This window comes from Ammospiza nelsoni, chromosome 3 (assembly GCF_027579445.1).
Source record: "Ammospiza nelsoni isolate bAmmNel1 chromosome 3, bAmmNel1.pri, whole genome shotgun sequence".
NCBI lineage: Eukaryota > Metazoa > Chordata > Aves > Passeriformes > Passerellidae > Ammospiza > Ammospiza nelsoni.
The window spans coordinates 115,121,714-115,147,320 of NC_080635.1; the positions used below are offsets into that span (position 1 = coordinate 115,121,714).

At 64.0% G+C, this 25,607-nt stretch overlaps 1 protein-coding gene and 4 non-coding genes across 5 annotated transcripts; 4 read left to right on the plus strand and 1 right to left on the minus strand.

Annotated features, from left to right (window-relative positions):
* Positions 1-1,959: 1,959 nt before the first annotated feature.
* Positions 1,960-2,123, plus strand: LOC132071908 (U1 spliceosomal RNA). The gene has a single exon (XR_009418251.1). It is a non-coding gene; the product is annotated as a U1 spliceosomal RNA (small nuclear RNA).
* A 2,710-nt stretch (positions 2,124-4,833) lies between these two features.
* LOC132071888 (U1 spliceosomal RNA) lies at positions 4,834-4,997 on the plus strand. The gene has a single exon (XR_009418232.1). It is a non-coding gene; the product is annotated as a U1 spliceosomal RNA (small nuclear RNA).
* Positions 4,998-6,400: 1,403 nt separating this feature from the next.
* On the minus strand, positions 6,401-6,564 carry LOC132071893 (U1 spliceosomal RNA). Its single transcript, XR_009418237.1, has one exon. It is a non-coding gene; the product is annotated as a U1 spliceosomal RNA (small nuclear RNA).
* A 2,200-nt stretch (positions 6,565-8,764) lies between these two features.
* LOC132071889 (U1 spliceosomal RNA) lies at positions 8,765-8,928 on the plus strand. The gene has a single exon (XR_009418233.1). It is a non-coding gene; the product is annotated as a U1 spliceosomal RNA (small nuclear RNA).
* A 440-nt stretch (positions 8,929-9,368) lies between these two features.
* On the plus strand, positions 9,369-25,590 carry CAD (carbamoyl-phosphate synthetase 2, aspartate transcarbamylase, and dihydroorotase). The gene is made up of 45 exons (XM_059467706.1): positions 9,369-9,453; positions 9,647-9,786; positions 10,842-10,971; positions 11,141-11,283; positions 11,387-11,528; positions 12,015-12,186; positions 13,033-13,218; positions 13,295-13,397; positions 13,544-13,672; positions 13,756-13,887; positions 14,101-14,334; positions 14,441-14,662; positions 14,962-15,150; positions 15,359-15,483; positions 15,560-15,693; positions 15,767-15,879; positions 15,964-16,214; positions 16,285-16,531; positions 16,818-16,916; positions 17,007-17,231; positions 17,306-17,488; positions 17,581-17,799; positions 17,880-18,047; positions 18,118-18,300; positions 18,372-18,476; positions 18,553-18,801; positions 19,006-19,087; positions 19,260-19,426; positions 19,593-19,757; positions 19,841-19,972; positions 21,056-21,257; positions 21,328-21,518; positions 21,587-21,727; positions 21,835-21,930; positions 22,221-22,359; positions 22,451-22,498; positions 22,957-23,001; positions 23,105-23,259; positions 23,345-23,419; positions 23,699-23,911; positions 24,072-24,197; positions 24,271-24,426; positions 24,501-24,602; positions 24,688-24,782; positions 25,467-25,590. Exons 1-45 carry the CDS (start codon positions 9,369-9,371, stop codon positions 25,567-25,569), a joined length of 6,741 nt encoding a protein of 2,246 aa, XP_059323689.1. The 3' UTR covers positions 25,570-25,590.
* The last annotated feature ends 17 nt before the right edge of the window (positions 25,591-25,607 follow it).

Genomic DNA, 25,607 nt, shown 5'->3' on the forward strand with positions numbered 1-25,607 from the left:
ATGTGGGAATGGGCTCTCTGTTGAGGGACTGATTAAATCATTCTGTGTCTGTTTAAAAAGGCAAAAAGCCCAGAAATTTCTCTCCCCACTTTGGTAAAAAAACACGTCACAGGACCTTTAAGATCTCACCTCAAACCTAAGGTTACCTAATTAGACTCAGGCTAAAAAGTTTCACTTAGGAAATTCACTAGAGAAAGAAGAGAACAAAGGAAATAATCGCTTTTGTGGGGTGTTTTAGTAGGAGTAAGAACCTCTTGCCCCTGGCTCGGTTTTTCTCTGTAAGAGCTTTGTTATTTTGCCTTTTATTAAAACTTTTTCTGTTTCCAACAGTACCTCAGAAGCCATCCTGCTGATTTTATGCCATTCGGGGTAGCTGAGCTATCTCAAGCGTAACAAGTTCTCTGAGAGCTCCTAAGACCGCACTCAAAGAGAAACCCTAAAACTTTCCTGGGTGAATGGGCAGAGCTGCACTTTCCATCCATTTCCAGGGGAATATGCAAACAGAGTCCTTTGGGAAAGTTAATTGTGCATTTACTTTGGAAAAGTTAATTGTGCGTTTTGCACAGCAAACCCTGCCCCAGCAGTGGCAAAGGGCACTCGGGCACGTGGAGAAAGCGACGGGGTCATTTTGTGTTCCCAGTCCCGAATGCCATGGGATGTCCGAGGGATTTCCTGCCCCGAGGGATTTCCTGCCCCGAGGATTTCCTGCCCCGAGGGATTTCCTCCCGCTGCAGCAACACCACCAATGCCCTGTTACTCCACGGTCCCTCACAGCCAGTAACTCCAGACCAGGATATTCCAGTGCCCACTATAAAATCCAGGGCTCCATTCCCGGCTCGAGCGGCCCCAGAGGGTTCAGGGAGACGGGAGATGCCTGTGGTCCCTCCAGCCCAGCCCAGCTTCTTCCTCTCCTGCTCTTCCCTCGTGTCCGTGCCCAGCCCGTCCTGCCTGCAGCCCCCACTGTGATATCTGGGAGGTGTCAATGCCAGCCCAGGAGCTGCCCCTGCTCAGGGCTCGCCTTCTGCCAGTGTGCTGCCCTGGCACAGATTTGGGCATTGCTGCCCCTGGCACAGATTTGGGCATTGCTGCCCTGGCGCAGATGTGGGCATTGCTGCCCCTGGCACAGATTTGGGCATTGCTGCCCCTGGCACAGATTTGGGCATTGCTGCCCTGGCGCAGATGTGGGCATTGCTGCCCTGGCACAGATTTGGGCATTGCTGCCCCTGGCACAGATTTGTTCATTTCTCGTGTCTCTTCTCCTTCCCTGGCGCTCCCTCCTGTGTCTTGGGCACCCCCTGGGCACTGCCCACCCTCTGTGTCCCCCGTGTCCTTCCCGGAGATCCCATCCCAGAGCTGGCACCGAGTGCGAGCAGCGCCGTGAGAGAGAGACAGCGCCGCGCCTGCTGCTCGTGCCGGGTCTGGGGCCCTTCGGGGACTGGTTCTGCTCTGGATCTGGCTCCGTTCCGGGTCCGGTTCCGTCCCGGGTCCGGTTCCGTTCGGGATCCGTTCCGGGTCCGGTTCCGTTCCGGGTCCGGTTCCGTTCGGGATCCGTTCCGGGTCCGGTTCCGTTCGGGAGGGTCCGGACGCGCCCGGGCCGGGCGGGGGTCGCTCCGCCGCGCCGCCAGGGGGCGCCAACACGAGAGCGAGACACGAGGCGGGGTAGGGGGGCGTGGCCATGCAAATCACAGCGGGGCAGAGGGCGGTGCCAGGATGCAGTACCGATGAGTGGGCGTGTCCATGCAGATTTGTGCCCGCCGCGCGGCATGCCGGGCCCGATCCCGCGCCGAGCCCGCGCTGTCCCGGCGCGTCCGCGGGCTTGGCGCGGGCCGGGCCGTGCCGGGCCGTGCGGGCCGGGCCGCAGCGCGGCAGGGCCGGGCGGGGTCGGGGCCGGGCCGGGGCGGGCGTGCGCTGGGCGGGCGTGCGTTGGGCGGGGCAGGCGGGCGGCGGGGCGGGTGGGGCATACTTACCTGGCAGGGGAGACACCATGATCAGGCAGGTGGTTTTCCCAGGGCGAGGCTCATCCCTTGCACTCCGGGTGTGCTGACCCCTGCGATTTCCCCAAATGCGGGAAACTCGACTGCATAATTTGTGGTAGTGGGGGACTGCGTTCGCGCTCTCCCCTGGTGTTCCTGGTTAATGATAGACTGAACACAGCAACTACTGAGGAATTACTCAAGCTGTTGAATTTCGCAGCCTCACCTTTCGCGGTTATTTACAATACTCAAGTTGTCTCCCGCCTGTCCCAGCCCGTCCCTGTCCGGTCCGTGCGGAGCCCGCAGCGATCCGCAGCCCCTCGGGAGCTGTTCCGGCTCTCGCCTCTCTCGCTCCCCGCTCCCGGCCCGCCCGCGCTCGGCTCGGCTTTAGGGCGCACCCCGCACCCGCTCCCATCGCTGGCACGGATGGCAGCAGAGATTCCGTCCGGATCGGCTTTGGGCAGTGACACCCAGAAATCAAATGGAGCCCCGCAGCGCCTTTGGGTGCTCGTTGAGCAGGAATTGTTCATTACGGCATGCCAGGCGCAGGAGGGATAACTCCTGCCTTTCGTGCGGGCCGTGGTCGTGACAGAAAAGATGTGTGCAAATGTCTTTACAAGTAATTTTATGGGTGGACCCATGGGTGTAAACATCCCTGAAATGGCTCCAAATGCCTCTGCTCACCTTGGGCAGCAGGTTTGCTGCAGAGCCCAGAGAGTTTGGCTCCTGAAGGACACAAGGGTCTGTGTGGAGAGTTTTGTCAAAGGGTGGCTTGAGGAGAGAGGACACAGCCGAATTGATTTGATAGAGATGTCCTAACTAGGGCAGAGGCCTTTTTGCAGGCAGGGTGTCTGTTGAGAAAGCAGCAGGCTAAAGAATGGAAAAGTACAAGACAGTGGTTAATTCCAAATCTTGCACCTGCAAAGATAACGTGTCCTTGGGCCTAGCGGAGGATGATAGAGAAATGGACAGCAAGGTGTGAGAAGTAGAGAACGTAGGCCCAAAGGAATGAGGGTGAGTTAATGGTATAGTTTAACCAATAGATTGCTTGGCTTACAGAATATTCATGAGCTTATTATTTGCTGTATAAGTGTTTGATGCTTTCTTTAATAAACTGGAGCTGTGATGAACCATCTGGTGTCCGGGTCTCCTTCTTACGACAGATCTGCACGAGGCTGAGCTTCTGAGCTCTGGGGTAAAATGACGGTGCAAGGGGGGAAATGTGGGAGGTGGGGCTGCGCCTTCCTGGTGCCTCTGCCAGTGGGGAAAGGAAGAGAGCAACGTGCAGCTGGGAGCTGGGATAAAAGGAGGCTGCACCCTCCAAAACCCGAGAGAGAAGCCCCCACAGACTCTGCCTTTATTCGAATAAAGCTGAAGAACTCCTCTATTGGAATATTACCAATATTGTGGATGGGACGGGCCTTGGCTTGTCTGGCCCTTGGTGCTGAACCAAATAGGGACAACTGCGCTGTTTCACCCCACAGACACTTTGGGCTGCCTGGGTGTGTGGTGTTTCACCCCACAGACACTTTGGGCTGCCTGGGTGTGTGGTGTTTCACCCCACAGACACTTTGGGCCGGCTGGGTGTGTGGTGTTTCACCCCACAGACACTTTGGGCTGGCTGGGTGTGTGGTGTTTCACCCCACAGACACTTTGGGCTGGCTGGGTGCTGCAGCTGGGCCCATGGGGACAAGGCCAGGCATGCCGGGACTCCAGTGCTGCTGGGATGGAGCTTCCCCCCATAACAGGGGCTGCTCCTCAGGTTTCCCTCTGTGGAGAAGCTTTGAGGCCATGGTGAAGGAAAGGAGTTGGTTCTGATGGAGGGTTTGGATGCAGAGCTTTATTCTGGCCCACAGGCCTCTGAATGCAGCAGCAGCTCCAACAGAACTCCCTGGGCCCGTGGGTGCTGCTCCTTTAACCCCGGGCAGAGGGCAGGGAAGGGGCAGGGAGCCACCAAGCAGGGACAGGAGGGGAGGGACAAAGGGACAAGGGACACCTGGATGGCCGAGTGCCCCCCATGGATACAGGGCATCCTTTGACACGCCGTTCGGAATGGCAGGACTGACAGACAGTGCTGGGTGGGGAAAGAGGAGGTGACTGACACACCTGGGAGGGAATCGTCAGGGGAGAAACCCGGGGTCCTGGGGTAACCCCTGAAATCGCAACGCAACAGGCTGTGCAGGTGCCACCCTGTCAGTGTGCTGTCCTGGACTGTGCTGAGCCCAGTACAGAGCATTACACCCAGCGCGGTCCCGCGGAGCCCCGCCGGTCTCTCGCAGCCCCGTGCCCCTTTCCCCGGGCAGGCCCAGCCACCGGCGGAGCTCTCGGTGTCCCGGACACAACCCCGTGTCCCTTTCCCCGGGCCCGGCGCTGCCCTCCGGCTCCGCTCCCGCTGCCGCTCCCGTGCTGGCCGCGCTCTGCTGCGGCTGCGGCTCCGCTGCGCTCTGACACCGAGTCCCGGCAGCACCACGGCACCGGCACCGGGACCAGGAACCGGACCAGGAACCGGACCAGGACCAGCAGCCGGTTCCGGTCGGCGAGGGGGCGGGGCCTGGAGAAGCCGGGCCGGGGGGCGGGGCAGTGGGAGCGCGCGGCAGAAGCGGCAATAGCGGTGCGGTAGCGGTGAGTGGGCGTGTTCATGCAGATTTGTGCCCGCCGCGCGGCATGCCGGGCCCGATCCCGCGCCAAGCCCGCGCTGTCCCGGCGCGTCCGCGGGCTTGGCGCGGGCCGGGCCGTGCCGGGCCGTGCGGGCCGGGCCGCAGCGCGGCAGGGCCGGGCGGGGTCGGGGCCGGGCCGGGGCGGGCGTGCGCTGGGCGGGCGTGCGTTGGGCGGGGCAGGCGGGCGGCGGGGCGGGTGGGGCATACTTACCTGGCAGGGGAGACACCATGATCAGGCAGGTGGTTTTCCCAGGGCGAGGCTCATCCCTTGCACTCCGGGTGTGCTGACCCCTGCGATTTCCCCAAATGCGGGAAACTCGACTGCATAATTTGTGGTAGTGGGGGACTGCGTTCGCGCTCTCCCCTGGTTTTCCTGGTTAAGGACAGAATCGATGGAACGCCTTCTGGAAGCGTACGGAATCTCGTTACCTTGTGTCCTTGGCAGTTACTTTGTTCTCATTAGCTCTTCCGCTCGTCCTTTTCAGAGCGGGTTTTTCTGTATTTGCAGCTGAAAGCCTCCTTTGCTGCGCATTTCGTTTGTTACGGTTCAGCACTCTCGGAGGTCTCTGTGGTCATGATGACCCCGAGATGTCTTAGGGAGCCTCTCTTCCCAGCCCGGCAGCCGAAGAAGGAGCCAGGATTCTTCTGTTCTCGTTCTCAAGGTTGTTTATTATTTCTTATCTATAACATTCTTTCTCTGACCTCCGAGGTGTGTCTGGCAGGTCGGGTTCAGGCACAGTGACCACCTTCAGAGGCGGCTTTATCTTTTATACAATAAACTACGTGTACATTAATTTCCCCATACCTATCACCTATGTTAGACAGTCTCTGCCCTGAACCAACCAAAAAGTGCCACCATCACAGCAGAAGATGGAGGCCAAGAAGAAGGAGAAGGACTGGACATGCCCAGATTCCTCCATCTTGCCTCCTGAGCCTCCATTCTAAAAACCCCAAAATCCTACCTTTCACCCTGTGATAAACTATCATTCTACTTAAACTTTCGTAAAAGCTTGTGAATCCTCATACAAGGTTGGCAATTGGTTTTTCCAAGAGCTAAAATCGAAAGCACAGGTGTTTTTGACTCCGTGTCAAGGTCTCCGAGCCCCCTGTCAGGGTCTCGATTCCTCTGGGTTAGCCAGAGGAATTTCCTGCGTTCCGACAAAGCACAACATTGTACGCAGTTTGTTCTATTCAGCAAGAAAGGGGATGAATTCCCTTTTATATCAACTCTAATGGTTCACAAGGACCATGAGTTCCCGTCGCTGGAAGTGCAGTAGCACTCGCGGACCCGATCGGTGTGACCGGGACAGCGATCACCGAGCGGGACCGGCATCTCTGCGCCTCCTGCACGGCTCGGACCCGCTCGGAACGGCTTGGATCCGCTCGGAACGGCTCGGCACCGCTCAGAACCGCTCGGACCAGCTCTCCGCCACGTGTTCCCCTGGGCCCGCAGGTCGGGGTGGGACCGGCCAGGATCATCCCGGCTCCAGACGCGGCATTCCTGACCCCCTCGGGAGCCGCTCTCCAATTCCAGCGGGGAATAACCGGGGCACCGGCAGCGCTCGTTTGCGGAGGGCACGGCGGGAGCCCCTTCAGGACCCGAGGCTATCCCTGAGCCACCTACCGGGGACGGGACGGGGACACTCTGACAGCCTCCGTTAACGCGGTTCGGAGCCGAGTTTCACTTAAGATTCCCTTCTACGGGGACCAGAACTGACATAGGCTTTCACTAGTAGGACCGCCTAACATCTATTCTTTGACTAGAAAAACCAGGGGAGAGCGCGAACGCAGTCCCCCACTACTACAAATTATGCAGTCGAGTTTCCCGCATTTGGGGAAATCGCAGGGGTCAGCACACCCGGAGTGCAAGGGATGAGCCTCGCCCTGGGAAAACCACCTGCCTGATCATGGTGTCTCCCCTGCCAGGTAAGTATGCCCCACCCGCCCCGCCGCCCGCCTGCCCCGCCCAACGCACGCCCGCCCAGCGCACGCCCGCCCCGGCCCGGCCCCGACCCCGCCCGGCCCTGCCGCGCTGCGGCCCGGCCCGCACGGCCCGGCACGGCCCGGCCCGCGCCAAGCCCGCGGACGCGCCGGGACAGCGCGGGCTTGGCGCGGGATCGGGCCCGGCATGCCGCGCGGCGGGCATCTCATTTGCATGGACACGCCCCCAGCCGCGGCAGCGCCGGCACCGGCCCCGGGCTCTGCTCCCGCCGCCCGTGCCGGGGCTGCGGGGTCCCCTCCCCGCCCGCGCCGGCTCCGTGCCAGCCCCCCGGCACCGGGACAGGAGCTGGGACAGGAGCTGGACTGACCCGGGCCAGTCCCCCCGGCACCGGGACAGGAGCTGGGACAGGAGCTGGACTGACCCGGGCCAGCCCCCCGGCACCGGGACAGGAGCTTGGACAGGAGCTGGACTGACCCGGGCCAGTCCCCCGGCACCGGGACAGGAGCTGGGACAGGAGCTGGACCGACCCGAAACGTCAGCGCTCGGCAGGGCTGAGCAAACGAGGGACCGGCCCCGGCAAGGAGTGTAAAAATGTTTTTTTGTGATTCGTGTCGATGGGCAATGGAATCAGCAAATGCTTGTGTCTGCTGCTGCAAAAGTGAACCCAGTCCCCTGGCATAACTGCAAAGAACGGTTTTGAAACTTTCTGACCAAATAAAGCATAGAACAAAAAAACAAAAATAGAAGAAGTATAGTAAAGTAAAGAGATGAGGAAGCAAAAACGATTGATGCTTAGAATAAAATAGAGGAAGCGGTGGTTAAGCTAAAGGATATTGCAACAAAGCAATGAAATGCTTATGTATAATAAAAAGCTTGGTGCGCTGGTACCAGACAAAAATCATGTAGCAGATGCTGGTGAAATGCCTCCCTTCAGCTGACCACAAGAAGGACAGTGTGAAAAACGCCAATCACTTGTTTTTAAATTTTTTAAAAGTTTAATAGTAATAAAATAGTTATAAGAATAGTAACACAATTAGAGTAATAACAATTTGGACAAATTGAATTAAGACAATATGAGACAATAAAAACAAAGAGTTACGGACGTCCGGGTACCTTTTCTGGGCAGCACGAACCCGAAAAAGGACACCCGTTAACAAAGGATTGACCCTTAAGAACAGTAGCCCGTTGCATATTCATACACCTCATCCGTGATGCATAAATTCCATTCAAACACAGGATTCTGTCTGGTCTTCATCAACTTCTCCCCTCTAATCCTAATAGCTCCTTCGAGGCGGGAAGAAGTCAGTTTCTTCCGATAAGAAGGCCATAAATTCTTTTTCTCTGAACGAACTAGGTGTCCTGTGGCTGTTATCTCGCTGCCAGTCCTTTCTTTAAAAAAAAAATCTTCCATAGCACAGTTTCTATTTTAACAACCTATTTTTATAACCTAAAACTATATTTAACGCAGTACTTAAGAAAATTAATACAGCATTGCTTTCTAACACAACACAAATTATATTCATTTTAATATTTGCGAAAAGCCAATCATAAAATACATGCATTTTTCACAACAGGAAGCCGACAACTACTTGGAAAGATTATGAAATGTATGAAATGGCAGATCCCAGCTCATTGATATTTGCTGATTCGGACTAACCAAGCACACTGGAAAATGCGTCGTAGCCTTAAAAACAGTTCATACCCGCTGGTGAACTTGTAAGCGGTGTGTGCGTGAGGGGAGCGGTGACTGCCCGGCCACCCAGCGCTGCTGGCCTGCTCTCTTTAAAATAAAGAAACATAGAAATAAAATTCGGTTTGGATGTTAAGTTTTGTATCAGGAGGCAGCGCTGGAGCTGTCCGGGTGCCCCTCCCGCGGGTCCGGCGGGCGCGGAGCGGCGCAGCCCCGGCACGGGCGGCGGGAGCAGAGCCCGGGGCCGGTGCCGGCGCTGCCGCGGCTGGGGGCGTGTCCATGCAAATGAGATGCCCGCCGCGCGGCATGCCGGGCCCGATCCCGCGCCAAGCCCGCGCTGTCCCGGCGCGTCCGCGGGCTTGGCGCGGGCCGGGCCGTGCCGGGCCGTGCGGGCCGGGCCGCAGCGCGGCAGGGCCGGGCGGGGTCGGGGCCGGGCCGGGGCGGGCGTGCGCTGGGCGGGCGTGCGTTGGGCAGGGCAGGCGGGCGGCGGGGCGGGTGGGGCATACTTACCTGGCAGGGGAGACACCATGATCAGGCAGGTGGTTTTCCCAGGGCGAGGCTCATCCCTTGCACTCCGGGTGTGCTGACCCCTGCGATTTCCCCAAATGCGGGAAACTCGACTGCATAATTTGTGGTAGTGGGGGACTGCGTTCGCGCTCTCCCCTGGTTTTCCTGGTTAACGATAGAACGAATACATGGGATGGGACGATATCCGTGGGAGCGCTACTTGCCCGCTTCTCTCTATTCGGGAGCCGTTCTTGCGGTCCAGGACCGCGAATTCCCTATCCAGCCTTGTGCCTGGCGTGATACCGGTGGAGCTCCGGTGCTCGCCTGTACCAGCATCTCCAGCCATGCCCCGCCAACCGGCTGTCAGGCCCTGGCTCGATGCTTTCCTCTGCCCCGCTATCGCCCCGCCATCGGCCGGTGCTCCAGGTGCCGCCGCTGTCCCGCCATCGCCGGTGCTCCAGGTGCCGCCGCTGTCCCGCCCCGGGGGCGGTGCCGCTGCCGCCCCGCCCCGGATCCTCCCGCCGCCGCTGCAGCCGGGCGGGCTCTCCCCGCTCGGTGGCCGCCGCGGAGTCCCGGAGCGGAGCGCACGTGGCGGCGCCATGGCCCGGCTGGTGCTGCAGGACGGGTCCGTGCTGCCCGGCCGCCCCTTCGGGGCCGTCGGGGCCGCGGCCGCGGGGGAAGTCGGTGAGTGTGGCCGGGGGCCGGGATGCTGTAGGGCGGCGCGGGAGCGGGAAGGAGCGGGAAGGAGCGGATCCGGCCGGGCTCGGTGCCTCCCTCCGCCCGGGGCCCGCCGTGGGGCCTGTCCGGGGCGCGGGGCCGGGATGGGCCCGGCCGTGCCCGGCTCGGTGCCCCCATCACCCCGTGCCCATCCCCGCAGTGTTCCAGACCGGCATGGTGGGCTACCCCGAGGCCCTGACCGACCCCTCGTACAAGGCGCAGATCCTGGTGCTCACCTACCCGCTGGTCGGTAACTACGGCGTGCCCCGCGACGAGCCCGACGCCTTCGGCCTCAGCAGGGTGAGCAGGGGCCCTGCGCGTCCCGCCCGGTGCCGCTGTGGCGGTGGCACTACGGGACGCTGCAGGGTGTCACGGGTGCCAGGGCGGGATGGTGCCAGGGCACAGCGAGCGGCACATGGTGGCACGGAGAGGTTTGGCTCCGACGTGCGGGGCTGCAGTGGGGTCTGACATGGGGAGGGCCGGGGCTGGGCAGAGGAGACCCCCGAGCGCTGGGGTCGGGGTGCCCTGGCAGCCCATGGGGTGCTCTGGGCCGTGTGTGGGGTGCGGGCTGTGTGTCCCTGGCAGCCCATGGGACAGGCTGTGTGTCCCTGGTGTCCCTGGCAGCCCGTGGGGTGCAGGCTGTGTGTCCCTGGCAGCCCATGGGACAGGCTGTGTGTCCCTGGTGTCCCTGGCAGCCCGTGGGGTGCAGGCTGTGTGTCCCTGGCAGCCCATGGGACAGGCTGTGTGTCCCTGGTGTCCCTGGCAGCCCGTGGGGTGCAGGCTGTGTGTTCCCTCAGCTGGGCTCTATTGCAGGGTGGGAATCTCGAGCCCCTGTGCCAGAGGGGCTGCTCAGCCCCAGCCCCCTCCAGCCCCTTGGCCTCCACGCTGTCCGTGCTGGGGCAGAGTCCAGCGCTGCTGCGGCCGTGCCCCGCCGGCCTCCCCACGCCCACCCTGCGGGGTCTCGTGTCAGCAGCCCTCCCTGGGCCGTGCTGGGTGGGTGCCAGTGCCCTGATCCCATGGCACGGGACATACTGATGTGGTCGGTGGGAGTGGTGCTTTCCCATGGGCTTTCTTTGTGCTGCAGCTGTGCCAAGCTGAGGGCTCCCGTGGCATGAGCTGTGTTGGCATGTGGGCAGTGGTCCAGCAGCGCTGTGGGGGCCTGGGTACCCCATTCTGGGGCTCCCTGATCCAGAGGGACTTTGCTGGACTGAGGCTCAGCCTCGCTGCATAGGTGTGGGCAAAGTGGGGGCAGGTGGCAGCCCGGCAGCGGGAGGGCTGGTCCTGTGCTCTGGGAACGGGGTCTGTGATCCATGGGCTTCTCCTGGGCTGGTGACCCTCTGCCTCTGTCCCTGCAGTGGTTTGAGTCCAGCAAGATCCACGTGGCTGCGCTGGTGGTGGGCGAGTGCTCAGAGACCCCGAGCCACTGGAGCGCATCCCAGTCCCTGGACCAGTGGCTGAAGGAGCAGAACATCCCCGGGCTGGAAGGTGGGACTGGGGAGATGGCAGGGTGGGACTGTGGGTCTGCACGTTCTGAGAGCAGACCCGTCTCTGTTGAGCTTTGCCCACCCGGGGCTGGAGCCTCTGTTGGGATTTGGGGCGACGGCGCTGCTGGGGCGGGCCGGGGCCCGGGGCCGTGTCTCACAGCCCCTCGCAGGGGTGGACACCCGGGCGCTCACCAAGAAGATCCGCGAGAAGGGGACGCTGCTGGGGAAGCTGGTGCCGGACGGGACCCCCGAGGGCAGCGTCGCCTTTGAGGACCCCAACACGGAGCACCTGGTGCGGGAGGTGTCGCTGAAGGTGTGCGGGGCTCCGGGCGGGGCCGGGGGCTGCGGAGGGGCTGTGCGGCCCTGGCTGTGGGGCTGCCCCGGCAGCAGCCCCGGTGATCGCTCCCCTCCCGCAGGCGCCGCGAGTGTTCAACGCGGGCGGGTCCCTGCGCGTCACCGCCCTCGACTGCGGCCTGAAGAACAACCAGATCCGCTGCCTGTGCCGGCGGGGCGCCGCGGTCACTGTGGTGCCCTGGGACCACCCGCTGGACCCTGCAGGTGAGGCGGCAGTGCCTGGGGACAGACTGGGGTCCCACTGAGGGGATGGGGGGAATGGGATTTAGCCGTGTCGGCATGTTCAGCGCTGGGGACAGCGGGCACCTGTGTCCTGCTCAGTGCTGTGGGGTGAGGAACCTCGGTGCCATCATTCCTGGGGGCTCTGGGGCTCAGGCCCTCAGTGTGGCACCACAGGAGCAGGGCCATGGGCTCGGGATGCCTTGCTGTGGTGGCATGGGGGACTCTGGTCTGTGGTATTGGTGTGGCTTGGGGCACCATAGGGGACTGGCAGGGCCTCGCTGCCACCTGAATGGTGCTGTGGGCTCAGAACACCTTGGCTGTAACCCTGCTGGGTGTCTGGGGAGCCACAGGCTCAGGGTGCTGCTCTGCCGGGAGTGCCTGCAGTGGGCCTGTGGGCACCTTGGGAGCCCCTCTGTAATGCTGAGGGGCTGGGGGCCCCACTCTGACCCTGCTGCTCTCTGGACACAGCCTTTGACGGGCTGTTCATCAGCAATGGCCCAGGGGACCCACAGCTCTGCCAGGAGACAGTGTCCAGCCTACGCCAGCTGCTGGATGCGCCCCAGCCCAAGCCCATCTTTGGCATCTGCCTGGGCCACCAGCTGCTCGCCCTGGCCCTCGGTGCCTCGACCTACAAGATGAAGTGAGTGGGTGTGGTGGTACGTTTTAGTTAAATGGTTTGCTCTGTTTCACCCCTCAAAAATGTGCATTTTATTCCAAGCCTGTGATCCTCCCCTGCGGTATCATGGGTCTGTAACCCCACTGGCCCAAATCTTATTCCGTGCCCACTTTGAATCTCCCTGTTGGGCTGTGCTGGAGAGACCAGAGTCTCTCTTGGCCTTTTCCTCTCTTGGCCCTTTTCCCCCCAGGCTCTCCCTCTCTCCCCCTTCTCCCTCAGAAGCCATGCTGCTCCCGGGGCTGGGACCCGCAATAATTAGCACCCTCATCTAATGAGCACCCTCAGAAGCCGTGTGGAGTCCTTGCCTGCCTGCTGCTACCAGCGAGCACACAGCTTGGGGATCCCCCAAATGAACTGCAACAATTGTGGGTCCAGAGCTGGCACAGGGTTCCTGGCTGTGGAGCTGGCTGACAGCTGTGTGTGTGCCTTTGTGGTGGTGTTCACAGGGTCCCAGGATGAGGGAAGAGAATCTGACTTCGGGTTTCAGAAGGCTTGATTTATTATTTTATGATATATATTATGTTAAAACTATACTAAAAGAATAGAAGAAAGGATTTCATCAGAAGGCTAGCTAAGAATAGAAAAGTAATGAAAGGCTTGTGACTGACCAAGACAGTCCAGACAGCTGGGCTATGATTGGCCATTAATTAGAAATAACCACACGAGACCAATCACAGATGCAGCTGTTGCATCCCACAGCAGCAGATAACCATTGTTTACGTGTTGTTCCTGAGGCCTCTCAGCTCCTCAGGAGCAGAAACCCTAAGGGAAGGATTTTTCAGAGAATGTCACAGCTCCATACCCCGCCAGGTACGGGAACCGCGGGCACAACCAGCCGTGCGTGCACGAGGACTCGCGGCGCTGCTTCATCACGGCGCAGAACCACGGCTTTGCGGTGCAGGCGGGCAGCCTCCCGCCCGGCTGGCTGCCGCTCTTCACCAACGCCAACGACGCCTCCAACGAGGGCCTGGTGCACCAGAGCAAGCCCTTCTTCAGGTGGGCCTGGGCTGTGGGGCTGGGGGGCTGTGGGGTGTGGGGCCGTGGGGCGTGCCCTGCCTGACCCCCTGCACAGTGTCCAGTTCCACCCCGAGCACTGCGCCGGCCCCACCGACCTGGAGGGTCTCTTTGATGTCTTCCTGGAGGCGGCGCGGGACCTGCGGGACGGGCAGGGCGGCGCCCGCACAGGTGGGTGTGAGTGTGAGTGTGAGTGTGAGGGCCAGCCGGGACCCTGGGCCGAGGGCTGCAGGACGGGGCTGTGTGTGTCCCCAGCCCTGTCCCCAGCGTGCCACATCCCCCTCCACCAGTGCGGGAGCGCCTGCAGGAGTGGCTGACCTACAGCAAGGCCCCAGCGGGGCACTCGGAGGCAGCCCGGCCCCGCAAGGTGCTGATCCTGGGCTCCGGGGGCCTTTCCATTGGGCAGGCAGGCGAGTTCGATTACTCGGGGTCACAGGTGAGTGCCAGTCCCAGGGCAGGGGGTGGTAGTGGCCTCAGGGGCCCAGGGCCACCAGCAGTGACCCCTCTGCTCCCCATGAGGCCATCAAAGCGCTGAAGGAGGAGAACATCCAGACGGTGCTGATCAACCCCAACATCGCCACCGTGCAGACCTCCAAGGGACTGGCAGACAAGGTGTACTTCCTGCCCATCACCCCGGAGTACGTCACCCAGGTGAGCACCGGGATGCTGGCTGGGAGAGGGCGATTTGGGCATGCAGGGATGGCAGAGCTGGGGCATCAGGGAGGGCTGGGCTGGGGGGTGGCCCAGAGCCTGGTGCGGTGGGGCTGGATGGGGTTGGAAGGCACCTGGGGGGCAGCACGGATGAGGAGGCAGCTGGAAAGCACGGGACCCACCGTGGTTTCTGTCCCCCTCGCCGTGCCCCAGGTGATCCGGAACGAGCGGCCTGATGGGGTGCTGCTGACCTTCGGGGGACAGACAGCCCTCAACTGCGGCGTGGAGCTGACCAAGGCGGGCGTCCTGGAGCGGTACCGCGTGCAGGTGCTGGGCACCCCCGTGGCCTCCGTTGAGATGACGGAGGATCGCAAGGTCTTCGTGGAGAAGATGGAGGAGATCGGGGAGCACGTGGCGCCCAGCGAGGCTGCTGCCTCCCTGGAGCAGGTCTGGGGGCTGTGGGGGCTGTGGGGCCGGGCAGGGTCCTGTCCCTGCTGTTCCTGACCCTCCTGTTCCTGACCCTTGCTGTTCCTGACCCCGTTGCTCCCCGCAGGCACAGGCAGCAGCTGAGCGCTTGGGGTACCCGGTGCTGGTGCGCTCTGCCTACGCCCTGGGAGGGCTGGGCTCTGGCTTCGCCAACAACAGGGAGGAGCTGGTGGCTCTGGTGAGCCAGGCCTTCACCCACACCTCCCAGGTGCTGGTGGACAAGTCCCTGAAGGGCTGGAAGGAGATTGAGTACGAGGTGGTGCGGGATGCCTACAACAACTGCATCACGGTACGGGATGGAGGAGGCCCTGGGCTGCTGCAGGGGGATGGACGTGGGGCAGGGGCTGGGGGCTTGTGCTGCTCCTTGTCCCCAGGGAGGGCTCCCCAGTGCCTCTGGTGGGGCTGGCACAGCTGCTGTGTGCCACTGGGAGCTGCACCCTGTGAACAGAGCCCTGCACCCAATGCTGGGTGTCCACCCTGTGGGACACATCGTGTATTCCAGTCCTGACTGGGCAGGGGAGGATGTGCTGGGAACTGGGAGGAACACACCACACGCAGCACGTGGAGCAGTGACCCCTCTGCTGCCAGGTGTGCAACATGGAGAACCTGGACCCGCTGGGGATCCACACGGGCGAGTCCATCGTGGTGGCACCCAGCCAGACCCTCAATGACACCGAGTACTTCATGCTGAGGCGCACAGCCATCAAGGTGGTGCAGCACCTGGGCATCGTGGGCGAGTGCAACATCCAGTTTGCCCTCAACCCCGAGTCAGAGCAGGTACGTGCAGCCCCCTGCAGGTTCTGGCTCCTTCTGCCAATCCCCAGCCTGGGGGATCTGGCTCCTGCCCCAGCTGTCCCACGAGGCTGTGCCACAGCAGGCCCCGTGCTGCAGCATCCCTGGGACACTGCGGGTCTGGCCGTGTCACCGTGTCCCTGCCTTGGCCTGTTCCACGGCCCCCCTGACCCTGTCTGCCTGCTGCCCGCAGTACTACATCATCGAGGTGAACGCGCGGCTGTCCCGCAGCTCGGCCCTGGCCAGCAAGGCCACTGGCTACCCGCTGGCCTACGTGGCTGCCAAACTGGCCTTGGGCATCCCCCTGCCCCTCCTCAGGTGAGGTACCACCAGTGTGGGACAGGGTGCTGCCCTGGTGGGACGGCCCCAGCCGCTGACCCCGTCACCTCCTCAGGAACTCCGTCACCAACTCCACCACGGCCAGCTTTGAGCCCAGCCTGGACTACTGCGTGGTGAAGATCCCGCGCTGGGACCTCAGCAAGTTCGTGCGTGTCAGCACCAACATCGGCAGCTCCATGAAGAGCGTGGGTGAGCACAGAGGGACGGCACCGGTGGGCACGTGGCGGGCGCAGGACCCGCCTGCTCACCCCACCTTGTGCAGGGGAGGTCATGGCCATTGGGAGGAACTTTGAGGAGGCGTTCCAGAAGGCTCTGAGGATGGTGGACGAGAACTGCGTGGGCTTTGATCACACGGTGAAGCCGGTCTCAGACATGGTGAGCGCTGGTGCTGGCTGTGCCATTCTAGGGGGAGAGGTGCCCACCTGCCCCCTGGGCCACCCTCACCCCTCGGCCTGGCAGGAGCTGGAGACGCCGACGGACAAGCGGATCTTTGTGCTGGCGGCGGCGCTGCGGGCCGGCTACTGCATCGAGCGGCTCTATGAGCTGACCAAGATTGACCGCTGGTTCCTGCACAAGATGAAGAACATCACGGACCACGCGGTGCTGCTGGAGTCCTACCGCGGCCAGCAGGGCACCATGCCGCCCGCCGTGCTCCAGCGCGCCAAGCAGCTCGGCTTCTCCGACAAGCAGGTGGCCCTGGCCGTGCTCAGGTGAGGCGGGGAGGGGACGGCCCTGCTCTGCTCCCTGCCCGGCTCCCGCCGCTCACCCCGCTCTGTGCAGCACCGAGCTGGCCGTGCGGAAGATGCGGCGGGACCTGAAGATCCTGCCGGTGGTGAAGCAGATCGACACCGTGGCCGCGGAGTGGCCGGCCCAAACCAACTACCTGTACCTGACCTACAACGGCTCTGAGCACGACCTGGCCTTCCGTGAGCCCCACGTCATGGTCATCGGCTCCGGCGTCTACCGCATCGGCAGCAGCGTGGAGTTTGACTGGTGTGCTGTGGGCTGCATCCAGGAGCTCCGCAAGGTCAGGCGGGCCCCAGCTCCCTGTGGAGGCAGGGGTGGGTGTCCCTGCTCCGAGGATGAGGCTGGGCAGGGCTTGGGGGCTCTGGGCTCACCTTGTGCCACCTCTACCCTATGGAGGGAGGGGTGGGTGTCCTTGCTCAGAGGATGAGGCTGGGCAGGGGTTGGGGGCTCTGGGCTCACCGTGTCCCACCTCTACCCTATGGAGGGAGGGGTGGGTGTCCTTGCTCAGAGGATGAGGCTGGGCAGGGGTTGGGGCTCTGGGCTCACCTTGTCCCACCCTCCAATAGATGGGCTTCAAGACAATCATGGTGAACTACAACCCTGAGACAGTGAGCACCGATTATGACATGTGTGATCGCCTCTACTTCGACGAGATTTCCTTTGAGGTGAGGGGCTGGGGCCTGCCAGCTGCGGGGCTGGGTGGGGGCTGCCATGGCTCCGTCCCAGCCCTGCCCCTGCCCTGCACCTTGCTGCAGGTGGTGATGGACATCTACGAGCTGGAGAACCCCGAGGGTGTGATCCTGTCCATGGGCGGGCAGCTGCCCAACAACATCGCCATGGCGCTGCACCGGCAGCAGTGCCGCATCCTGGGCACCTCCCCGGAGGCCATCGACTCCGCCGAGAACCGCTTCAAGTTCTCCCGCCTGCTGGACTCCATCGGCATCAGCCAGCCCCTCTGGAAGGAGCTCTCCAACATGGAGGTGGGCCCAGCGAACAGGACAGGGCTGCCCCAGCGTGGCTGTGTGTGTGTGTGCTAAGTTCCTTCTGTCCGCAGTCAGCCAAGCACTTCTGCTGCAAGGTGGGCTACCCGTGTGTCGTGCGCCCCTCCTACGTGCTGAGCGGGGCTGCCATGAACGTGGCCTACTCAGACAGCGACCTGGAGAAGTTCCTGAGCAACGCTGTGGCTGTGTCCAAGGAGCAGCCTGTGGTCATTTCCAAGTTCATCCAGGAGGCCAAGGTCCGTGCGGGAGGCTGCTCCAGCCCTGGGGTGCCCCCTGAAAGCCCCAGCCCCCAGCCCAGGGACAGGCTGTGACCGCGCTCTGCTCACAGGAGATCGACGTGGACGCGGTGGCCTGTGATGGCGTGGTGGTGGCCATCGCCATCTCAGAGCACGTGGAGAACGCTGGGGTGCACTCGGGGGACGCCACGCTGGTGACACCCCCCCAGGACATCACCCCCAAGACGCTGGAGCGCATCAAGGCCATTGTGCACGCCATTGGGCAGGAGCTGCAGGTCACAGGGCCCTTCAACCTGCAGCTCATCGCCAAGGTGCCTGGGACTGGGACTGCATGGCCAGGGGAGAGCAGCCCACACTCCCAGCCCTGCCTCATCCTGTCCCCTCTCTCCAGGATGACCAGCTGAAGGTGATAGAGTGCAATGTTCGTGTCTCCCGCTCCTTCCCCTTCGTCTCCAAGACCCTGGGCGTGGACTTGGTGGCTCTGGCCAGCCAGGTGATCATGGGTGAGGATGTGGAGCCCGTGGGGCTGATGACGGGCACAGGCATTGTTGGTGTCAAGGTGAGTGGGGGCCGTGGGGCCGGGCTGGGGTGCAGGGCTGGGCATTCCCTGAGCATCCCCCTGCCCCCAGGTGCCCCAGTTCTCCTTCTCACGCCTGGCGGGCGCTGACGTGGTGCTGGGTGTGGAGATGACCAGCACGGGCGAGGTTGCCTGCTTCGGGGAGAACCGCTGCGAGGCGTACCTGAAGGCCATGCTCAGCACCGGCTTCAAGATCCCCAAGAAGAACATTCTGCTGACCATCGGCAGCTACAAGGTGCGTGGGGTCAGGCTGCTGCGAGGCCGGGGGTCCCTCTCTGCCCTCTGACCGGCCCCGCTTGGTTCCAGAACAAGAGCGAGCTGCTGCCCACGGTGCGGACGCTGGAGAGCCTCGGCTACAACCTCTATGCCAGCCTTGGCACCGCCGACTTCTACACCGAGCACGGCATCAAGGTCAGGGCTGGGGGCTCCCTGCGGGGCCGGGACACTGCCGGGGCGTGCAGGGCCCTGATGGGGTCACTGCCCGCAGGTGAAGGCCGTGGACTGGCACTTTGAGGAGGCTGACAGCAGCGAGGCCGGTGCCCGGGAGAGCCAGCGCAGCATCCTGGACTACCTGGCCGAGAACCACTTTGAGATGGTCATTAACCTGTCCATGCGCAACTCGGGCGGCCGCCGCCTCTCCTCCTTCGTCACCAAGGGCTACCGCACCCGGCGCCTGGCCGTCGACTACTCCGTGCCCCTCATCATCGACATCAAGTGCACAAAGCTCTTCGTCGAGGTGGGCTGGGGCGCCTGGGGACCGCGGGTGCGAGCACAGGGAGCAGAGCAGGGCAGCAGAAGCCCTGCTGTGGGTGCTGCGGGGCAGGCTCTGTGTGCGGGTGCCGCTGCGCAGGGGTTGGTTTTGGGGGGCACCTCGGACAGGCATCATCCCCTGGCCCCTGCTGCTGCCCCTGGTCCTGCCTCACGGCTGCTCTTTCTGCAGGCACTGGGCCAGATTGGGGCAGCACCCCCAATGAAGATGCACGTGGACTGCATGACGTCCCAGAAGCTCATCCGTCTGCCAGGTGGGTGTTCAGTGGCCCCAGGGCAGAGCACAGAGCAGGGACAGTGCTGGGAGCCGGGCCGGGCACATCTGGAGGTGCTGCAGAGATGTTTCCATGCTGCACTGGGGGGATGGCCTTGTCCCTCGTGTCCCTGTAGCCAGCAGCTGCCAGTGCTGACACTGACACTCCCCAGGCCTGATCGATGTCCACGTGCACCTCCGTGAGCCGGGTGGCACCCACAAGGAGGACTTTGCATCAGGCACGGCAGCTGCCCTGGCCGGGGGTGTCACCATGGTGTGTGCCATGCCCAACACCAGCCCTGCTGTCACCGATGCCACCTCTTTCGCCTTGGCACAGAAGGTGAGGAGCTGCTGCCAGCCTGGTGCTCCCATCCCCTCCTGTGCCGGCCGTGGTGGGCTCACAGCCGTGGTGGGCTCACATCCATGGTGGGCTCACTGTCCACAGTGGGCTCCTTGCTGGTGGCAGGATGGTCCCACCGCAGCACCCACTGCCTCTTGTCGTGCAGCTGGCTGAGGCTGGGGCCCGCTGTGATTTTGCTCTCTTCCTGGGGGCTTCTGTGGACAACGCTGGCACCCTGGGCCCCCTGGCTGGGGCAGCCGCCGGGCTCAAGATGTACCTGAACGACACCTTCTCCAGCCTGCGGATGGACGACGTGTCGCTGTGGATGGAGGTGAGCAGGGGGGCCGGGGCTGGCAGGGGCTGGCAGGGGCAGGTGGCTCCTGGCCCCGGTGCCCACCAGCCCTGTGCCCCCAGCACCTGGAGCAGTGGCCGCGGCACCTGCCCATCGTGGCGCACGCCGAGCGGCAGACGGTGGCCGCCGTGCTGATGGTGGCCCAGCTGTACCAGCGCCCCGTCCACATCTGCCACGTGGCCCGCAGGGAGGAGGTGAGCAGGGCGAGCTCTGGGCTCCAGGGAGGGAGCACGGGGCCCTCTGGGTTCCACACTTATTGGAATATTACCGATATTGCCAGACAGGACATGCCTTGGCTTGCCTGGCCCTGCGCCTGGACCAAATAGTGGCACTGTGGTGTTTCACCCCACAGACACTTTGGGCTGCCTGGGTGTGTGGTGTTTCACCCCACAGACACCTTTGGCTGCCTGGGTGTGTGGTGTTTCACCCCACAGACACTTTGGGCTGGCTGGGTGTGTGGTGTTTCACTCACAGACACTTTGGGCTGGCTGGGTGTGTGGTGTTTCATTCACAGACACCTTCGGCTGCCTGGGTGTGTGGTGTTTCACTCACAGACACTTTGGGCCGGCTGGGTGTGTGGTGTTTCACCCCACAGACACTTTGGGCTGGCTGGGTGTGTGGTGTTTCACTCACAGACACTTTGGGCTGGCTGGGTGTGTGGTGTTTCACCCCACAGACACTTTGGGCTGGCTGGGTGTGTGGTGTTTCACCCCACAGACACTTTGGGCTGGCTGGGTGCTGCACTGGGCCCATGGGGACAAGGCCAGGCATGCCGGGACTCCAGTGCTGCTGGGATGGAGCTTCCCCCCATAACAGGGGCTGCTCCTCAGGTTTCCCTCTGTGGAGAAGCTTTGAGGCCATGGTGAAGGAAAGGAGTTGGTTCTGATGGAGGGTTGGGATGCAGAGCTTTATTCTGGCCCACAGGCCTCTGAATGCAGCAGCAGCTCCAACAGAACTCCCTGGGCCCGTGGGTGCTGCTCCTTTAACCCTGGGGAGAGGGCAGGGAAGGGGTCGGGAGCCACCAAGCAGGGACAGGAGGGCAGGGACAAAGGGACAAGGGACACCTGGATGGCCCAGTGCCCCCCAGGGGTAGAGGGCATCCTGTGACTCTGCCAATCACTGAATGCCCTTCTGGAATGGCAGGACTGACAGACAGTTCTGGGTTGGGAAAGGAGAGGTGACTGACACACCTGGGAGGGAATGATCATGGGAGGGACCCGGGTTCTGGGGTAACCCCTGAAATCACAGCACAGCGCCCCTAACCTCGGCTGCCGCAGATCCTGCTCATCAAGGCGGCCAAGCAGAGAGGGGTCCCGGTGACATGCGAGGTGGCCCCGCACCACCTGTTCCTGAGCCAGGACGACCTGGGCCGCCTGGGGAAGGGCCGTGCGGCCGTGCGGCCCGAGCTGGGCACCCGCCAGGACGTGCAGGCGCTCTGGGAGAACATGGACATCATCGACTGCTTTGCCACTGACCACGGTTAGTGCCCAGGGGTGGTGGCCGTGGGGAAAGCGGTGGGGACAGCCCCGGTGACAGCCCCGTCCTGCAGCTCCCCACACGCTGGAGGAGAAGCAGGGGCAGGAGCCGCCCCCTGGGTACCCTGGCCTGGAGACCATGCTGCCGCTGCTGCTGACGGCCGTCTCCGAGGGGAGGCTCAGCGTGGAGGACATCGTGCAGCGCCTCTATGAGAACCCTCGCAAGATCTTTGGGCTGCCTGCTCAGGAGGACACCTATGTGGAGGTGTGTCCTTGCCCTCCCACCCCAGGTGCAGCCCCCACCCTTCTGCCTCTGACCCGCTGTCCTGGCAGGTGGACCTGGAGCAGGAGTGGATCATCCCCAGCAGCACAGTGTTCTCCAAGGCCCGTTGGACCCCCTTTGAGGGCATGCAGGTCAAGGGCACGGTGCGCAGGGTGGTCCTGCGTGGGGAGGTTGCCTACATCGATGGGCAGGTAAGGTCCTGGCTCCTTTCCTTCCTGTACTGAGGGTGCCCCCATCACAGAGGGGGTCTCCCAGTGCTGACCCCATTTCCCTAATCCCATCCCTGCCGTGGCTGCAGGTGCTGGTGCCCCCTGGCTATGGGCAGGATGTGAGGAAGTGGACTGCAGGAGCTGCACTGCTGCCACACGTTGCCCCCAGCAAGGAGATTGTGAAGGTACCGGGGTGCACAGATCCGGCAGGGGTCCCTCTGTGCTCCATTCTGGTCTCTGTTGCAGCCCCCCGAGCAGTCCCGGCCCGTGGCTGGTGACGTGCTGAGACTGTGAAGGTACTGGGGTGCACAGATCTAGTAGAGGTGTCCCTTGTGCCCTGGCTCCATTCTGGTCTCTGTTGCAGCCCCCTGAGCAATCCCGGCCCATGGCTGGTGATGTGCTGAGACTGTGAAAGTACCGGGGTGCACACATCCGGCAGGGGTCCCTCTGTGCTCCATTCTGGTCTCTGTTGCAGCCCCCCGAGCAGTCCCGGCCCGTGGCGGGTGACGCGCTGCGTGGACGGGCGCCCAGCCCGCGCCGGCCCGGCCCCGCGGGGGACACGCGCTTCCACCTCCCGCCCCGCATCCACCGAGCCTCGGACCCCGAGCTGCCAGGTACGGGGCGGGCGGGCAGCGGGCGCGCTCCGGGGCCGGGTGGGACCGTGGCTGGGCGCCCCGCTGACGCCAGCCCTTGTGTCCCGTTCAGCGTTCCGGAGGCTGGGAGCCGCGCACCGCCCGGGCGCCCGAGGCACCGGTAATGTCGGGGGCTCACTGCTGGCACCACGTGCAGCCCATGAGTGCATCCCCTCCCCCAGGTGCCCTGCAGGCCCCGGGCTGCCCGCGTGCCCCCCGAGGGCCCCTTGTGGCACCCGGCACCAGGGCTGGGCGCTGTAGGACAGGGCACGGCCGTGCCGCCCGCTCGCTCCTGCCCCAGCCTGCGTGGCACCTCGGGGACCCTCACTGCCGGCGTGACCTGGGGGTGGCCAGCTGGGAACCGCGGGGCGAGCAGGGAGAGGGTCACAGCACAGCGTGGGGCTCGGACTGCCTGTCTCTGGTTCACCGTCACTCTGGCGTCACGCCATCGTGGTTTCACCCGGTGTTGCCACGCGCCCTCAGGGCTGTGCCACACTGGCAGCGCGCTGGGACAGGAGCAGGGCCTGGGGTGCCACCTCTGCCACATCCCTAACACCCCTGCTCCCCTCTCCCACCCAGCTGAGGACACTCGAGAGAAGGGCAGCAGGAAGGCAGCGGAACCGGGTGAGTGCAGCAGGGGCCCACAGTGGGGATGCCGGCTCTGGGGCTGGTGGCTGGGCCCCTCAGGGCACGCCTGTGGGCTGACTGGCTGCTCTCCATGCCACAGATTCGGCAGCGACCCAGGACAGCCACTTCCACACGCTGGGCCCTGTCCCGCGCCAGACGTCCCCGCAGCGCGCCCCCCACTTCCAGACCTCCCCGCTGCTGCACCCCCTGGTCGGGCAGCACGTGCTCTCTGTGCGGCAGTTCTCCAAGGAGCAGGTGCCCGGCCGGGCGGGCAGGGGGCTCTGGGGGCTGTGGTGCCTCCTGTGCCCCCGCTGAGCCCCGGCGCCGCCTGTGCCCGCAGCTGTCCCACCTGTTCAACGTGGCACACACCCTGCGCATGCTGGTGCAGAAGGAGCGCAGCCTGGACATCCTCAAGGTGAGCCGTGCCCGGAGCACTCACCTGTGCCATGGGCACCCCGAGGAGTCCTGTGTACCCCACGGGGGCCCCGTGCACCCCAAGGGACCCCCAGGCACCCTGAGGGAGCCCCGGGCACCCCGAGGAGCCCCGTGCACTCTAAGGGAGTCCTGGGCACCCCGAGGAGTCCCGGGCACCCCGAGGGACCCCTGGGCACCCCGAGGAGCCCCGGGCACCCTAAGGGAGCCCCGTGCCAGGCGGGGTGCCGGGGCTCCCCGAGCTGACAGCCCGGCCCTGCAGGGGAAGGTGATGGCCAGCATGTTCTACGAGGTGAGCACGCGCACCAGCAGCTCCTTCGCGGCAGCCATGAGCCGGCTGGGGGGCTCCGTGCTGTCCTTCTGCGAGGCCACCTCCTCGGTGCAGAAGGGCGAGTCGCTGGCTGACTCCGTGCAGACCATGTGCTGCTACGCCGACGTGCTGGTGCTGCGGCACCCCCAGCCCGGCGCTGTCGAGGTGAGAGGCTCAGGGCAGCTGCCTCCTGCTCTGGGGGCACCGGGGACTGCCCCGAGGGCAGGGATGGTGCTGTGCTCCCCGGCTGGGCCGGGCTGGGCTCCCCTGCCCTGGGGCCACGGGAATTGTGTCCCGCCTGCCCTCACTGCCCTGCCTTGCCCAGCTGGCCGCCAGGCACTGCCGCAAGCCGGTGATCAACGCGGGGGACGGCGTGGGCGAGCACCCCACGCAGGCACTGCTGGACATCTTCACCATCCGCGAGGAGCTGGGCACGGTCAATGGCATGACGGTGAGCTGGGGGGCAGAGCCACGGCCGGGGGCTCAGGGGGCCCCGGGCAGGCCGGGCTGACCGCTGTCCCCAGATCACCATGGTGGGGGACCTGAAGCACGGGCGCACGGTGCACTCCCTGGCGCGCCTGCTCACGCTGTACCGCGTGCACCTGCGCTACGTCACCCCGCCCGAGCTCCGCATGCCCGCCGACATCACCAGCTTTGTGGCCTCCAGGGGCATCCAGCAGGTGAGGGGTACGCCGGGGGGTGGCCCCCACACATTCCAGCCCTGTGTCCCCCCCAACCTCACGGTGCTGTGCAGGAGGAGTTCGGGAGCATCGAGGAGGCGCTGCCGGACACAGACGTGCTGTACGTGACCCGCATCCAGAAGGAGCGCTTCCAGCGGGCCGAGGACTACGAGGCTGTGAGTGAGGGGAGCCTGGCTCCTGCAGCCCTCGGGGGGCCCGGGCACTCCCCTGCCCTGCTCAGGGCCCTGTCTGTTCCCTCAGTGCTTCGGGAAGTTCATCCTCACACCCCACATCATGACCCGGGCCAAGGAGAGGATGGTGGTGATGCACCCCCTGCCCCGTGTCAACGAGATCAGGTGGGGAGGGGGCAACGGAGCTGGGGCGGCTGCAGGGGGCCAGGGGAGGTGTGGAGGGGGTGTCTGGGAGAACGGGTATGAAATATACAGGGCAGAAGGGGTGTGCACAGGGCATGGGGGCTGTGGGAGGGCACTGGGGTCCCTGGGGCAGTGGGGTCGCTGGGGCAGTGGGGTCGCTGGGGCAGTGGGGTCCCTGGGGCACTGGGGTCGCTGGGGCAGTGGGGTCGCTGGGGCAGTGGGGTCGCTGGGACACTGGCAGGGCCATGGGAGCTGTGTGTGCTGAGGGTGTCCGGGAAGGCACCGGGGGTCAGGGGCAGGAGGACTGCGGTGTGCCGGGCAGGGCTGGGGAGAGCTCGGAGCCGCGGGGGCTGCACTTGCTGGGCTTGGGGGAGCCAACCCGCTTTGAGCGGTGGCTGCCGGGTCCGGGGGGTGTCAGGACTTCCGCGTGGGTCAGGGAGGTCTTTAGAGTCCCATGGGGGTGCAGAGGTCCCGGGACGAGTGCGGGCTGGAGGATCCCGGGGCAGGCGGGCTCGGGGACCCCGGGAGGGTTTGCTCAGGAACCCCGGGGCGGGCGGGCTCAGAGGCCCCGGGGCTCGTTCGGGGGTCCCGGGCCTGGCTCGGGGGCCCGGGCCGGGTTCGCTCGGGGGTCCCGGGGCGGCGCACGCTGATGCCGCGTTTCCGCAGCGTGGAGGTGGACTCGGACCCGCGCGCCGCGTACTTCCGGCAGGCGGAGAACGGCATGTACATGCGGATGGCGCTGCTGGCCACGGTGCTGGGCCGCTACTGACCAATAAACGCCCTGGGTCGCGATACGGCATCGCGCCG

Coding starts and splice junctions, on each gene's coding strand:
- CAD (XM_059467706.1), top strand. CDS start 9,369: ATGGCCCGGCTGGTGCTGCAGGACGGGTCCGTGCTGCCCGGCCGCCCC. Junction 13,398..13,543: donor TGCGGGACGGGCAGGGCGGC/GCCCGCACAGGT, acceptor GAGCGCCTGCAG/GAGTGGCTGACCTACAGCAA. Junction 17,489..17,580: donor AGTTCATCCAGGAGGCCAAG/GTCCGTGCGGGA, acceptor CTCTGCTCACAG/GAGATCGACGTGGACGCGGT.